This window comes from Pangasianodon hypophthalmus, chromosome 13 (genome assembly GCF_027358585.1).
Source record: "Pangasianodon hypophthalmus isolate fPanHyp1 chromosome 13, fPanHyp1.pri, whole genome shotgun sequence".
Taxonomy (NCBI): domain Eukaryota; kingdom Metazoa; phylum Chordata; class Actinopteri; order Siluriformes; family Pangasiidae; genus Pangasianodon; species Pangasianodon hypophthalmus.
In genome coordinates, this window is record NC_069722.1 from 15596801 (window position 1) to 15610677 (window position 13877).

Consider the following 13877-nt stretch of genomic DNA (forward strand, 5'->3'; position numbering starts at 1 on the left):
AGTCCGTGCCAGCTCGAGTACACACTGTCATTAAAGCAAAAAAGGGGAGTAAATATTAAGAAACTCTGAAATTCATGTAAATATTTCAAAGATTCTACGCTTCACTCAGGTTGTTGTCAAAAAATATAATTTGTATTTGAAAATATGAAAATTGTTGTATTAAATTAGAAAAGAATGCAAAATAGAAGCATTTTCACTAGTGGAAGTTTGACTTTTGGACCCCACTGCACATGTTTCAGCAAAAGCAGACGGCAGACACCAGCTTAATAAAGTTGAAGAATGTGTAAAGAAAATTAGACCCTGGATTTTGAGTAACTTTCTCCTACTTAATTCTGACAAGACAAAAGTACTTCTACTAGGATCACAGACAGCTCAAAGTAATCAGGTCATAATGTCATAACTCTGGATGGCTTTTCACATATCATGTGCAGCAGTAAAAGACCTTGGTGTGAATATTCACTCCAGTCTCTCATTTGAGGATAATAGCAATAATACTAGGATAGCATTTTGTTTAAAAATAATACTAGGATAGCATTTAAGGAAATGTCAGTACATGAGGCAGGTAAACAAGTTCATGATTTTATTACTTCTAGGTTGGACTGTTGTAACCTCTTGCTGTCTGGATGTACCAGTAGGCACATAAACAAGCTCCAGTTAGACCAGAATGTATCTTATCCACACTGCATTGACTCCCAGTAAAGTTGTAAGTTACAGCAATAAGATACACATAAGGAATATAGTTATCAGTATATTTCCTCTGAAGGAGATTGTAGCTAGGGCTGAGATTAATTAACTGTATACCATGATATGAAACTCTGAAATCATTATATCATTAATGTTATGCCAGTACAGAAAACCTCACAGAAATATTTAAAGTCTTGATCTTTCCTTGCTACAAGGCTTTTAAAACAAGGTAACATACCTTATAAATATGGAAGTAAAAATCACAGAAACTGTATTTTCTGCATTATTTTGATCCTGAAATCTAAGGGTGGTTTTTAAAAACTTTTAATGATTATAATATTTATAATAATTGAATACTTACACATCCACTACAGTGTTATGCTTTTTTAATTTAATCGTCTAAGCGTGAAGCTGTAAACAGACCCTCTGACTGGATTCACACCACTCTACCCTGAGTTGTAGCAGTACGTCTACAGAACATCTTTGGACATCGTTGCACTTCTGTTCCATAACAATTCATTTAGTTTAGCTGAAGAGAACTGAACAGAAATGGAAAAGACTAAAGCCCTAGGTACTATGCATTACGTTCAATGTTATATCCTGTGTGTGTAGGAGTAGAGGAGTGTAAAAGGTCTTTTAATGAGCTGTGGGCATTTCAGCAATGGTTGGTCTGATCATCGGGTCGAGCTGCTGCGTAGGCTACGATGAGCACTCTTGAAACTGCTGACATTATGCAGAGGCCCCTCATGTCAAACCACACAGGGTTTGTTACCCATTGTGATCTTCTGATGCTAATGTTGTCCCTTTCATGCCTGTTTTCAGGGTTATGCTTTTAGTACTGAACTTCCCACCATGCAGTGGCTCACTGTTTATTGTGCGGCAAATGAAGATCTCTTTGAATGTTGGTCAAGAGACATCATCTAGGTCACAAATGAGCAGCACTCAATTAAGGTTCTAGCATTGATTAATTGTTTGTCCTTTCCCCTTTTTGCGTTTCTGTCTTTTGAAATTACATCTGATGTGCTCCAACTTAATACAGCCTCAAAAGCTGTTCTGATCCAAGGAGTCACGGTAATCAAACTGGCATTCAGAAATGCCTAGTGCTGTCTCACTAAGATAAAGTGATTACATAGCAAAGCTGTTTGATGGACAGATGGATAATCCATGCACTAAGACCTGTGGCCTTGTCAGATTATCAGAACTCGATAAATGTCATTGCTTAGGATTAACATTTTATCACAGCCTTGAATGCCCACAAACTCCACATCACTTAATCCATACTTATATGGGAAGTTGAATCATTGTGAGCACTGATTTAAAATGATTAAAAATCTCTCCGTTCTCTTCTTCCTATCTTCTTATCTTAACTTGACTGCAAAGCAAATTGCAGCTGTATATTAATGTGCTTAAATTTAAGATGCTATCATTTCTACAGTAATAACTAATTCACAAGGACTTGTATACATACACAAACAGATCTAAAAATTGTATATAATCAGTGATATGGTGATGTTTCCTATGAGGAGACATTTATATTGCATTTTATTTTTGAAGGAGTCTCCAGTGCCAGCACTTTTTAACAGCTAAATGTAAAGCTGTTCTTTTGCCTTCTCATTACGGGGGAGTTGTTAACTAGTTTCACAGAGGTAACCAATAAGCTATAAACAGATGAAATGCATGTGTTGTGCTTTTATAAAAAAGATTTCTGTGGTATAAGAGAAAGAGAAACAATCAAGTCAAGTGAGTTTTTATTGTGATTCCTCTAGATAGCTTGTATACATTGGAATGAAATGTCGTTTCTTCAGGACCATAGAACAGTACAGAACACAGAACAGTACGCAAGACTACATAAAGTGCAAATACACAGCAGTGTCAGACGAGTGCAAGTCAATAAATACACAGAACATGGGCTGTAAACTGTAAGCTATTGTGAGATGTAGCACAAGTGTAGCAGTAATATTAAAAGTGTCTGACGCAGCTTTGTAAAGTGCGGTGTGCAGTGGTACTGAGTCATACTGGGTTAGGTGTTAGCCCAGGTGAGCGCTGGGAGGCAGCAGGGTGTTGAGTAATCCGACTGCCTCAGGGAAGAAACTGCTGCGGACTCTGCAGGTGGTGGGAGGCATGCTCCTGTACCTTCTGCCAGATGGCTGGTGGGTGAAGAGTCCATGAGAGGGGTGAGAGGGGCCCTCTGCAATACTGGTGGCTTTGCGGATGCAGCAGTTGTTGAATGAAGTGTCGATGGTGTGTAGAGAGACTCCGATGATCTTTGCAGCTGTCCTCACAATACGCTGAAGGATCTTACAGTCAGAGACTGCGCAGTTCCCGTACCACACTGTGAGACAGCTGGTCAGGACACTCTCTACCGTCCCTCTGTAGAAACGTGCCATTATTGAAAAATAATCAACTTTGGGCTTATTGTCAGGGCATCACAGCACCACACTGCTGATTATTTTCCTATAACAGGATGTTCTGTTGTGTGTTAATTACATAAGCTACTCTTTCCCACTTCACTCTTTACCTTTTATTGACATACATGGGAATGAGTAGTGGTGGTTGTTAATGTTTCAACTGTTGCCTTTTAGTTTCTCATATCTTCTAAAAAGTATTTATATTTTATTAACAGTCTTAATACTAATTCTGTAAAAAAAAACACAACTTTTGTGAATTTGTACTAATCAGTGTAAACCTACTATGCTAGGTCTAAATAGTCTGTGATCTCCTGTGATCTTTGGCTTATAAACACAGATAGAAAGTAGTGCAGTGAGGACTGAGGTTTTGAAAATGGAAAGTGTGTGAGATTGTTAAAATGGCAAGAATCATGCAATTTGTTGCCACTCAGGCAAAGTGTTTCAAGCTTTTTTTTTCTCACTCTCTAATGTGCTAATTGTCTTCAGCTGCATGCAGTTAGCATTAAAATGATGCAGCACTTTCACGGTGGTTAAAATATTATACCTTGTAGTTACATTTAAAGTCTCTAAACTGATTAATTTTGTGATGAGACAAAAAGGGATAATGTGACTATAATTCTACAGTTATACGTATGTCACATAGGGGTTCAACGATTCAGCAATCGGGATCAATGTATTACTTTAAAAGGCAATGATTAAAATGAACAGAGACAATAATCATAAACTGATTATTGTCCATTATAATTGTTTATAAATAATTTATTATTAATTATAATTGATTATTAATCAGTATGAAAAAATGACAGACAGCTGGTGTGTAAAAAATAATTTGTATGTTTAAACTGATGTATAAATAGGTTAACAAGGCGATTTTCTGTAACTCTGATACTTTTAAAATTAGTCATTGTTGAATTAACAGTAGTCTTACACCAGATTCTGAAGTTCAAAGGTCACATGTTAATTGAAGGCTACTAAATCAAATATTGAATCATTGCCTTAAAAATAAAAATCATATTGTATAGTGTAGACTGAGGCACATGAGGTTTATATCCCTAGTGTTACATATTGTAAGGCATGGTGAAATTTTATTAATTGATGCCTACATTTTATTAAATCATTTACTGTAGCAGTAAAGAAGAAATCATACAGGCTTATCTTAGCTACTCAGTCTCACGCCTCTCTTTTCTTTTCTCTTCATTAGCTTCTACAGTGGATGATGCATTTTGGCATTTGGAGTCAATTACACCATGTAACAATTTTTTTTTCCATTCTTGGGTAGTAAGTGTTATTTCCTAATTGCTTATCCTGCAAAAGTATAGAAAATGACTATTACTCCCCTCAAACGTTGCTTTTGTGACCAGGAAAATTTCAATTCATTTCAATTCAATTTTATTTGTATAGTGCTTTTAACAATCGACATTGTCACAAAGCAGCTTTACAGAAATATATAAATTCCAGATATAAATTTTCCATTTATAAATTTATCCTTTATAAGCAAACCAGAGGCGATGATAGCAAGGAAGAACTCCCTGAAACAGCATGAGGAAGAAACCTTGAGAGGAATCATACTGACACTGCATAGTGAGAATATAAATCATTGCTGTGTTGGAAAGATCTTCAGTCTTATTGTTGATTTCAGTAGAGTTTTAGCTTTAAGTCTATAATATCCAGGTGAAGTTATCCACTGTGTAATGAATGAGACTTGAGCATAGTGTCATGCCATATATGCTCCAGTATGTGTTGAATGGCTGTTTAATTAACTGAATGCCATAATTTTATATTGGAGTGGTTTGTATATATGAAAGGTTGGAGTCATGGCTTTGCTGATGATCCTTCTGGGGTCATAGCTGGTCAAATTGTGATGGCTAAACACAGCTGGGGGAGGCCTCATGCTGTGCTGTGATTCAGACCCATGAAATATTGATTGGTTTACTTTCTTTGATCCTCCACACACTCAAACTTTCTCGCTTTATGCGTGGCACTTAAAAACTAGAAGTGTACACTACCAAATCTGTCTTAGTCAGAAAACTCATTCATTCATTCATCTTCAATAACTGCTTTATTGTGGTCAGGGTCTGGGCTTATCAGGAAATATACAGCAAAAAGTACATGCAGGGATGTCATTCCGGTGTTCAGAATGTGAAAGCGAGGATAACATTCGTCACTACACTTACAAAAGTGGCAAGGTTATCTGGAAATTACTGCGAAATCTCTTTTGAGTGCCTGGTTTCATTTGCTTTCTGATGGGACCTTCACTTCTGTTTACTGGGTTGAGTTGCCAGGTAGCCTTTTTCCTGCAATTATGGACATGTCACAAAGTCCTAGGCCAGAAGCGTTGCCAAATCTGTTTGAAGATGGCACTGCATGCTGTGAGTGAATTGATGTGTTTGTACTCTCTGATTCAGAATTATTGTCACACTTGGTAAAGATAAAAAATGTCACACTTGGTAAAGATTAAAAATGTTTTTGTAGTTAATTAGCTTAATTTCACACTGGAACTATGAGAGAGATATAACATTTAATAGAAGTAAATTTATTCAAAGAAATAATAATAATAAAAACACTCCTGAAATATATATCATTCACAACAATCCTGAGACGGTATCCCTTTTTAATGAGCCTCTAGTCATCTCCTACAGACAGGACAAAAATATTAAAGACCTGCTTGTCAGGAGTGTATTTAATAGATCTGTGTAATAGAATCTGTGACACTCATTGTAACTGTTCTGACCTGCTCTGAGTTCTTCACTCTTATCTGCAAAACACTGGTGTGGCTCCAGGCTTTCATTCCAGCCAAAAAGAAGTCACACTTAATAGTTAATTGGAGGCAAAGATGTGTTGATTAAACAAGCTGAATCAGGTGTGGCTCCTGCTTGGCTGGAACGAAAACCTGCAGCCATACCAGCCCTTTGTAGAAAAGATTGAAGAAGGATCAGTCTTTATCAATTATCACTCTCCATGCACCACCACAGGAGTTTACTGTCTCTCTTGCAGGATGCAGGAGATGCAATCAGTTGTACATTGGAGAACCCAATGAAGAGAGACAGGCTGATCATTTTTCAAGCAGCTTCATACCATGAGAATGAAGGATTTCTCTTTCTAGTGTAAAGATACTTCAGTAGTGATGGACACAACATAAATGACATCTCTGTTTGCTTCAATAGTTGTTGTTATGGAAGCAATGAAGTAAGGAAAGAACTCATCTAGACTGAAGGAGAAAGAACTCATCTAGACTCTTTGCACTTTGGAACCCCTTGGAATGAATGATATGTTTTGACAACATCTTATCAACCATTTCAATTGGTTTCACCTCCTGAAGAAGGACTTTTGTATATTCTATATACACTCACTGACCATTATAGGAATAAAACAAAACAAAACAAAAGTGGAACCTGATATGGTTTTCTGCTGAATATTTTCACATCAAAAGCTCTGTATCTGCATGATTTTATACATTGTGCTCCTGGCACATGATTGTCTGATTGGATAATTGCATAAATGAGCAGGTGTACAGGTGTTCCTAATAATGTAAGTGAGATTAAACTAATCATACCCTTTTTATCTTTATAAAGGGTGCCAATAATTCAGCATCTCACACATATACACATATGTTTCTGGCTGCAGATTTATGAACGTGTTGCAGTAAACTGGTACACACCAGGACATGAGGAATAGGATGTGTATTTTTAGAAAGTACTTATCTGTGTCATTGGTAACTTGTACTATTATTTCATTTGGATTATGTAAAGGGCCATATTGGCGTATTTGCTAGCCTGTATGCTAATTACTTATAGATTAATGAAGCTATATCAGATAAACTAGCCGGTAACACAGAACCCCGTATTTTATTTCTGCAGTGTATTGCCGCAGGGCACTGACCACTATGAAATGAATAAAACATAAGGGCAAAATAACTTAAATTAGTTCTTATACTTTGTGCAGTTTTTTTAAAAATGATTAATGGTGACAAACTTTGAGGACTGAAGCACTAATGAGCTGATGTTATTTTAAGTCATGACTCGTGATGTAGGAGAAGGGTGGACATTTCCACAGTGAATTGTTGGCTTGATGTTGATCATGATCTTCCATTTCCTTTTTCTTTAACACCTTTGTGTGTATTGTTGAACAAATCTACAAGCATGGTCAGAACCATTGGAAGCACCTTGAAATTGGACACTGCTCTCTTGTGCATGCGACTGACAGAGCATTACTCCGTTCATGTGCTGGGAAACGCAGACTAGCGTAACAATACCTGTAAGTTAGGACAAAAGTGGAAAGGGAAAATACAATTGGCTTTACAATGGATATAGGAAACTCAAGTAGTCTGACAAAAAGACTCTTTATATGAAAGGTAGTCAGTCTGTCATAGCAAAATAAGTGAGCATACTATTACACTTATGATTAATGTTTTCATTGACTGTACCGTGATTTATTTTACACTAAATTTACTCTTGTCCAATTCCTCCATAGCCATAACATATACAAATACAACTAACGTTATATTTGTGCCATTATAGAAGACAATAAAACACGTATATTTATATACATATACTGTATGTATATGTTAAATAAAGCACATTACTTATTACTAGATAAATGTGTTACTGCTAGTAGTTCTTCTATGATTTGATGTGTATTGCTGCTCACAGAATGTACAACATGAGCAAGAGGTGATTCAACTCTTTCAGATGTCCGGCTGTGCTATTTGTAGTGGCTCTCAGTGGGTATGATTTCACAGTTCCTGAACACCTTTATGTGTTGAGTAACATACTTGATGAAGCATGAAAGCATAATCAACAATACAGTACTAATTCATTCTATTACTGGCAATAAAATTCAGCTGAAGTTTATTAGAATTTGTTTCTCTTTACGGCACTTAAGGTTTGTCTGTTTGTTTCTCTGAGGCAACCCTTGAAAGTTCTGTCTAAAACACTACAACAGAAATTTTCTCCATCAGAAAGCTAGGAAACTGTAATTATCAAAACAACCCTTAAGGAGCACATACAGAACTTTTTTCTTCTTAGTGCATTAAGGATTCAGTAGCATTCCCAGTTCATATACTGAATATAGCCATTTCTTTAAACAGAATTCATATACACTATATTCACACAGCTGGACACACACATTTGTCTAGGATGTCTTTGTATGCTGTAGCATTATAATTTCCCTTCACTGGAACTAAAGGGGCCAAACCTGTTCCAGCATGACAATGCCCCTGTGCACAAAGTGAAATCCATGAAGATATGGGGGGATAAATTCACATATTTACAATATATTTTTTGTGAATCCATTTATTTCTGTAAAGCTGCTTTGTGACAATGTCCACTGTTAAAAGCACTATACAAATAAAATAGAATAGAATTGAATTGAATATGGTTTGCCAATGTTAGAGACCTCAACTCCACTGATCACCTTCTGGATGAACTGGAACGCCGACTGCACCCCAGGTCATCTCACTCTACGTCAGTGACTGACCTCACTAATACTCTTAGGATTTTGTGGTGTGGTATTTTTCCTTTCCTCCCTTAAGAACGAAGCTTCACAAATGAACCAATATTTTGAGTAAACAAAAACACTTTCCATGAAGTGGCACCTAGGTCACTATAAATCATTGGCCTTACAAGATAATGAGCTGTTTTATTTTTACTGTGCTGAGATATTAAAGGTACTTAATACATGATTATACACTGTGAACTCTAACATTAGGTGTCATTAAAGACATCAAAGACTTTAGACGCCGTTCAGCCAACCAAGCTTTAATTGCTACTGAAGTCTATAAAAAAACATGAACAACCACGGGGCGTCGTTTCAGGAGTGTTCAAAGGCATCCGTCACCATTATACAGTACCACAGTTAAACATCTGATTGAACTGATCCGGTAATTAGTATGAAAGTGCTATGTGAGGAAAATGTAAAAAACAGGGGAATTACAGAATTACAGTTGTGAGTTTTTCTCACATGGCGTTTTATTTTTATATAAAGACAGCTGACAGATTAAAGAAAAAACCATACAGTGTGTTAGTAATGTGCTGGGACATGCAGATCCACAGAAACAGCACTTTTCTACAATATATCTCCTCTGCTGGTGTTTTGATGATGGAGGCAGAGAGCTCTGTTTGACGTTAATCCAAAATAGGTGAATAGCATTCAATTGCATTTCAATCTGGTGACTATGAAGGCCATAACATATGATTTATATCATTTTCATACTCATCAGATCGTTCAGTGAGCCTTCATGTCATTTTCATTGGGGCTGTGGGGTCATCCTGGAAGAGATCAATCCATTCAGGATAGAAATGTTTCATCATAGGATAAAGGTGATCAATCAGAAGAGGTTTGTATAGATTTGCAGTAAATACAGTACTGTGCAAAAGTCTTAGGCACCCTATTTTTTTTTTTTAATACAAACTTAGTTATAGATTTTTATTTTATGACTTCTACATTATTGATTCAGTACAAAAACATTTTAGAATTCCAAACATTAGTTTTCCAGCACAAAATTAAATGTTACAGAAAAATGTTTGTATGTCAGTAAAGAAAGCAGCATATTACATAAGATACACTTTTCAGACAAAAAACTTAATGAAGGCTGCTGGGTTTTGATGATGAAATAAGAAATAAGAAGCAAGTGTGACAGTCAAAGTCTCCAGAAGAACTGTGGCTGCTTCTGCAAGATGCTCAGTAACACTTACAGCTCATTTCACATTGTACCTGAGACTACTAATTTTTTTTAAAGCGAAGGATCGTCACATCAAATATCGACTTTGTTTCATTTATTACTGTTTACTGCTCTTTATAGTATTTTTTAAATGTAGAAACATTTAATTTCATTATTTTTGAAGGCATCTTTGCTCTACAGCTTTTCTTTTCATGTGCATAAGACTTTTGCACAGTTCCGTACTTTGTTTTAAAATATGATTTTAGGAGATGATGGTTCTAGTCATACACTGAATACAATCTCTTCATATTTTTTTGTACTTAACTCATATTAATGAACAAATCTGCTATGGTTTGCCAAAAGATAATGCAATTAGAAAGACATCTAAAGCTCTACCAGTCTGACTTTAGAGATAAAGCCTGCATGTATTGGTCTGGAAACAGTGGAGCTTAGGATTTGGGTCTATACCTCATAGTACTGGAGGTGTGTCATTTCATATCAAAGTAGGTGGTGATACACATGATGATGATGTATGGTGATATTGAAGTACTATATATTATGCTCTGGTATACAGGTTAATAACATCACAAAAACAACATGTACCTAGAACATGTCATAGAAACAACACATAGAAAGAACAAACCTGCCAGGTGAATTTGGAGAAAACAGTATTTCTTACATTTTGTTTGATAAATTAATGAAGGGTATGAGCAATCCTCTTAGCAAGACTTTTAATAATAATTTGCACCGTCTCAAAGAGGCAGTGTGTGTAATCTTGTTCTCTTACAGTAAACACATACCTGCTAGTTCAAGGACGTGTGAAAGGTTTGAAGTTTTGAGGAGTTTGTGCATTACTTTCCTTTTTGTGGCACATTGCACCAGGATGGACAGACTGGTGTACTTTCACCACACTTATTCACTGTGTACAACAGTTTTTGTGCTGCCATGCACACAGTAACAAAACAGAACCATTAAGCTAAGAGAATCTTAGTAAAAACTATGCTATACTGTGAGAATCTTAGTAAAACCAAACATTAAGTTATGTTTGAGGTGTGCTGTCTACTTCTGTGTCAACCATGAATACAATAAATGTCAGCAAAACTCAGTATGTTTGCAATGTGCTTTTTATTTCATACATAATTGACATAGTCCTGAATTAATAGCTGTACACACACACACACACACACACACACACACACACAATAAATGACTGCCACAATGGGGGAAAGTGCTGTTCTTAGATATGCTCTATAGGCTTCATATTGTTTCATATGGTTTTCCTGTTTTCCTGTGTGATCTCCCAGACTAATACAGTAAGGCACCCGGTCTCATACTGCACTCACAAACTGTATAGCCTACTGACTGGACACACACTTAAAGTATTTTGTTTGTGCTTATATTTTGTTCAGTCCGGAAACAGAGGTGATCCTCATGCGTTCACGCAGTTACTGGAGTCCAGGGTGATAATGACTGCCGCCTCGCACCGGAACATGGAGTCCTGCATCAGCTCACAACTTTGCAGCTCCGGCAAAACGTCCTTCACACAAATAGGCTGCATGGAAATTAAAAAACATCACTGCAACATGGCATTACGTTTGCACGTAAATAAACAAGCCAGTTCTACAGTTCATAGACACTGTTCTCTGTGTATGTGCATGTGGTTTCCAGTGTGGTGCTGAAAGAAGAGCTCTGAACTTTGTAAAGAGACGCACAGAGACAATGCTTTATTTTTTGCTTTTCCAGGGATTGCTGGTAATGGGGAGATAAGACAATAAAAATGAGATGAACTGGTTCAGGATATTTGCACCTTTTAAGCATAAACTTGCAAAACAATGAGAAGTGGCACTTTTTCAGCATCGTGCTGTTTACATTTTGTGATGACGTGTTTCTCATTTATATGATACATGCAATAAATAGTTTATTGACTTCTGGTTATGTTTTGTATGAAACTTATTCCTGATACAAACCACATCCTTCACAAAGAGTATTTTGGGCAGAAAGTACAGGTTACCAAACTGTAAGCTGAATAGGTACACATTTTCCTTATTTCCATTAAATTACTGAAAGAGATGAAGAGTGTGTGTGTGTGTGTGTGTGTGTGTGTAGTTATTGTATGGTGTGTATGGATATTGTATGGCGTGTATGTCTGGTTATTGTATGCCGTGTATGTCTGGTTATTGTATGGCGTGTATATTTGGTTATTGTATGTCTGGTTATTGTATGGTGCGTATGTCTGGTTATTGTATGGCGTGTATATTTGGTTATTGTATGCTGTGTATATTTGGTTATTGTATGTGTGGTTATTGTATGGTGTGTATGTCTGGTTGTTGTATGGTGTGTATGGATATTGTATGCCGTGTATGTCTGGTTATTGTATGGCGTGTATGTTTGTTTATTGTTTTGTTCGTATGTCTGGTTATTGTATGGCGTGTATGTCTGGTTATTGTATGGCGTGTATGTTTGTTTATTGTTTTGTTCGTATGTCTGGTTATTGTATGGCGTGTCTGTCTGGTTATTGTATGGCGTGTATGTCTGGTTATTGTATGGTGAGTATGTCTGGTTATTGTATGGTTATTGTATGGTTATTTTATGGTACGTATGTTTGGTTATTGTATGCCGTGTATGTTTGGTTATTGTATTCTGTGTCTGTCTGGTTATTGTATGGTGTGTATGTCTGGTTATTGTATGGTGTGTATGTCTGGTTATTGTATGGTTATTTTATGGTTATTTTATGGTACGTATGTTTGGTTATTGTATGCCGTGTATGTTTGGTTATTGTATTCTGTGTCTGTCTGGTTATTGTATGGTGTGTATGTCTGGTTATTGTATGGTGTGTATGTCTGGTTATTGTATGGTTATTTTATGGTTATTTTATGGTACGTATGTTTGGTTATTGTATGGTGTGTATGTTTGGTTATTGTATTCTGTGTCTGTCTGGTTATTGTATGGTTATTTTATGGTACTTATGGCATGTATGTTTGGTTATTGTATGGTGCGTATGTCTGGTTATTGTATGGTTATTGTATGCCGTGCATGTTTGGTTATTGTTTGGTTATTGTATGGTGTGTATGTTTTGCTGTTTATACAGATCTGGGTGCAATTGCATGTCAGTATAGTTTGATTGTAGTAAATGGGTATATATGTGTATTGTGACGTCAGCTGTGTTCTCTCAATTGCCCAAGACAAATTTCTCCTAAGGGAGACAATAAAGTATAATCTAATCTAATCTCATTTACTTGTGTCTGTTTCTGCTCTTTCTACAGCTGTAGTGGAATGAATGAATATAAGTGTGTAGCAGGATCACACAGGGCTTACCATGTTCTTCAGAGCGAAGTTGCGGGAGTTGGTGTGTAAGACTGCGTGATTTCCGGTGGCTTCTCCGCTGTCCCGTGTGTCTGCTTCGTCTCTCCTGATGGCTGATCTCCGGATTCCTGCCAGCAGCCCCGAGGCTCTACCGACGGAGTAGTAAGTGGGTCCGGCTGCTTGTTTGTACCAGGCTTCTGCTGGAGTGTGAACAGCGAGCACGCAAACGGCAAGCAGGAGCAAAGCACGCTCATCAAACTTCCCCATGTCTACAGAGGAGCAACGACTCCTAACCACGTTTCAGTAAGCTCTAAAGTGCTCCTGTGCGCCGTCATTCAGCCTTTATATAGACCAGCAGCCCCCGTGCTCGTGTTCACATGGCACTTCATTTCTGTGATGATTCATTTCCGTGCAGATCAACAGAGCCAAGTCCTGTGCCTCCTCAACACTCTCACTAATAAACAGGGCTGGACTGTCAGCATCCCTGCAGCTGGCCCACATGTTTACCAGACATCTGGAAAATTACTGTCAAAAAAGCAAAAAAAAAAAAAAAAAAAAAATGCTTTGAACACTAAATACTTTTCCACAAAGTTGAGAAAACAAAAAATGTTACAGGTAGTGCCCCTATGTCCTCTGCCTTTAAACAATCAAACAAACAAACAAACAAATAATTAATTATTATTAAATGAGTTCTAGTATAGTCTTATCTTATTTATCCTTTACCTAAGTTTACCTAGTTTACTTGTAAAGCCTTAATTATCTTTGAACACGAGGTACTTTTCCGCAAAGTTGAGAAAACAAAATGTGTTAAAGGTTGTGCCCCT

The 13877-nt window shown here is 36.8% G+C and overlaps 1 protein-coding gene across 1 annotated transcript; it reads right to left on the minus strand.

The window, feature by feature from the left end:
- Window positions 1–10933: 10933 nt before the first annotated feature.
- LOC113528505 (neuropeptide B) lies at window positions 10934–13549 on the minus strand. Its single transcript, XM_026917092.3, has 2 exons — window positions 13066–13549; window positions 10934–11302 (listed from the first exon to the last, which is right to left on the minus strand). Exons 1-2 carry the CDS (start codon window positions 13318–13320, stop codon window positions 11180–11182), a joined length of 378 nt encoding a protein of 125 aa, XP_026772893.1. The 5' UTR covers window positions 13321–13549; the 3' UTR covers window positions 10934–11179.
- Window positions 13550–13877: the final 328 nt, after the last annotated feature.

Coding starts and splice junctions, on each gene's coding strand:
- LOC113528505 (XM_026917092.3), bottom strand. CDS start 13,320: ATGGGGAAGTTTGATGAGCGTGCTTTGCTCCTGCTTGCCGTTTGCGTG. Junction 11,303..13,065: donor ACTTCGCTCTGAAGAACATG/GTAAGCCCTGTG, acceptor ATTTCCATGCAG/CCTATTTGTGTGAAGGACGT.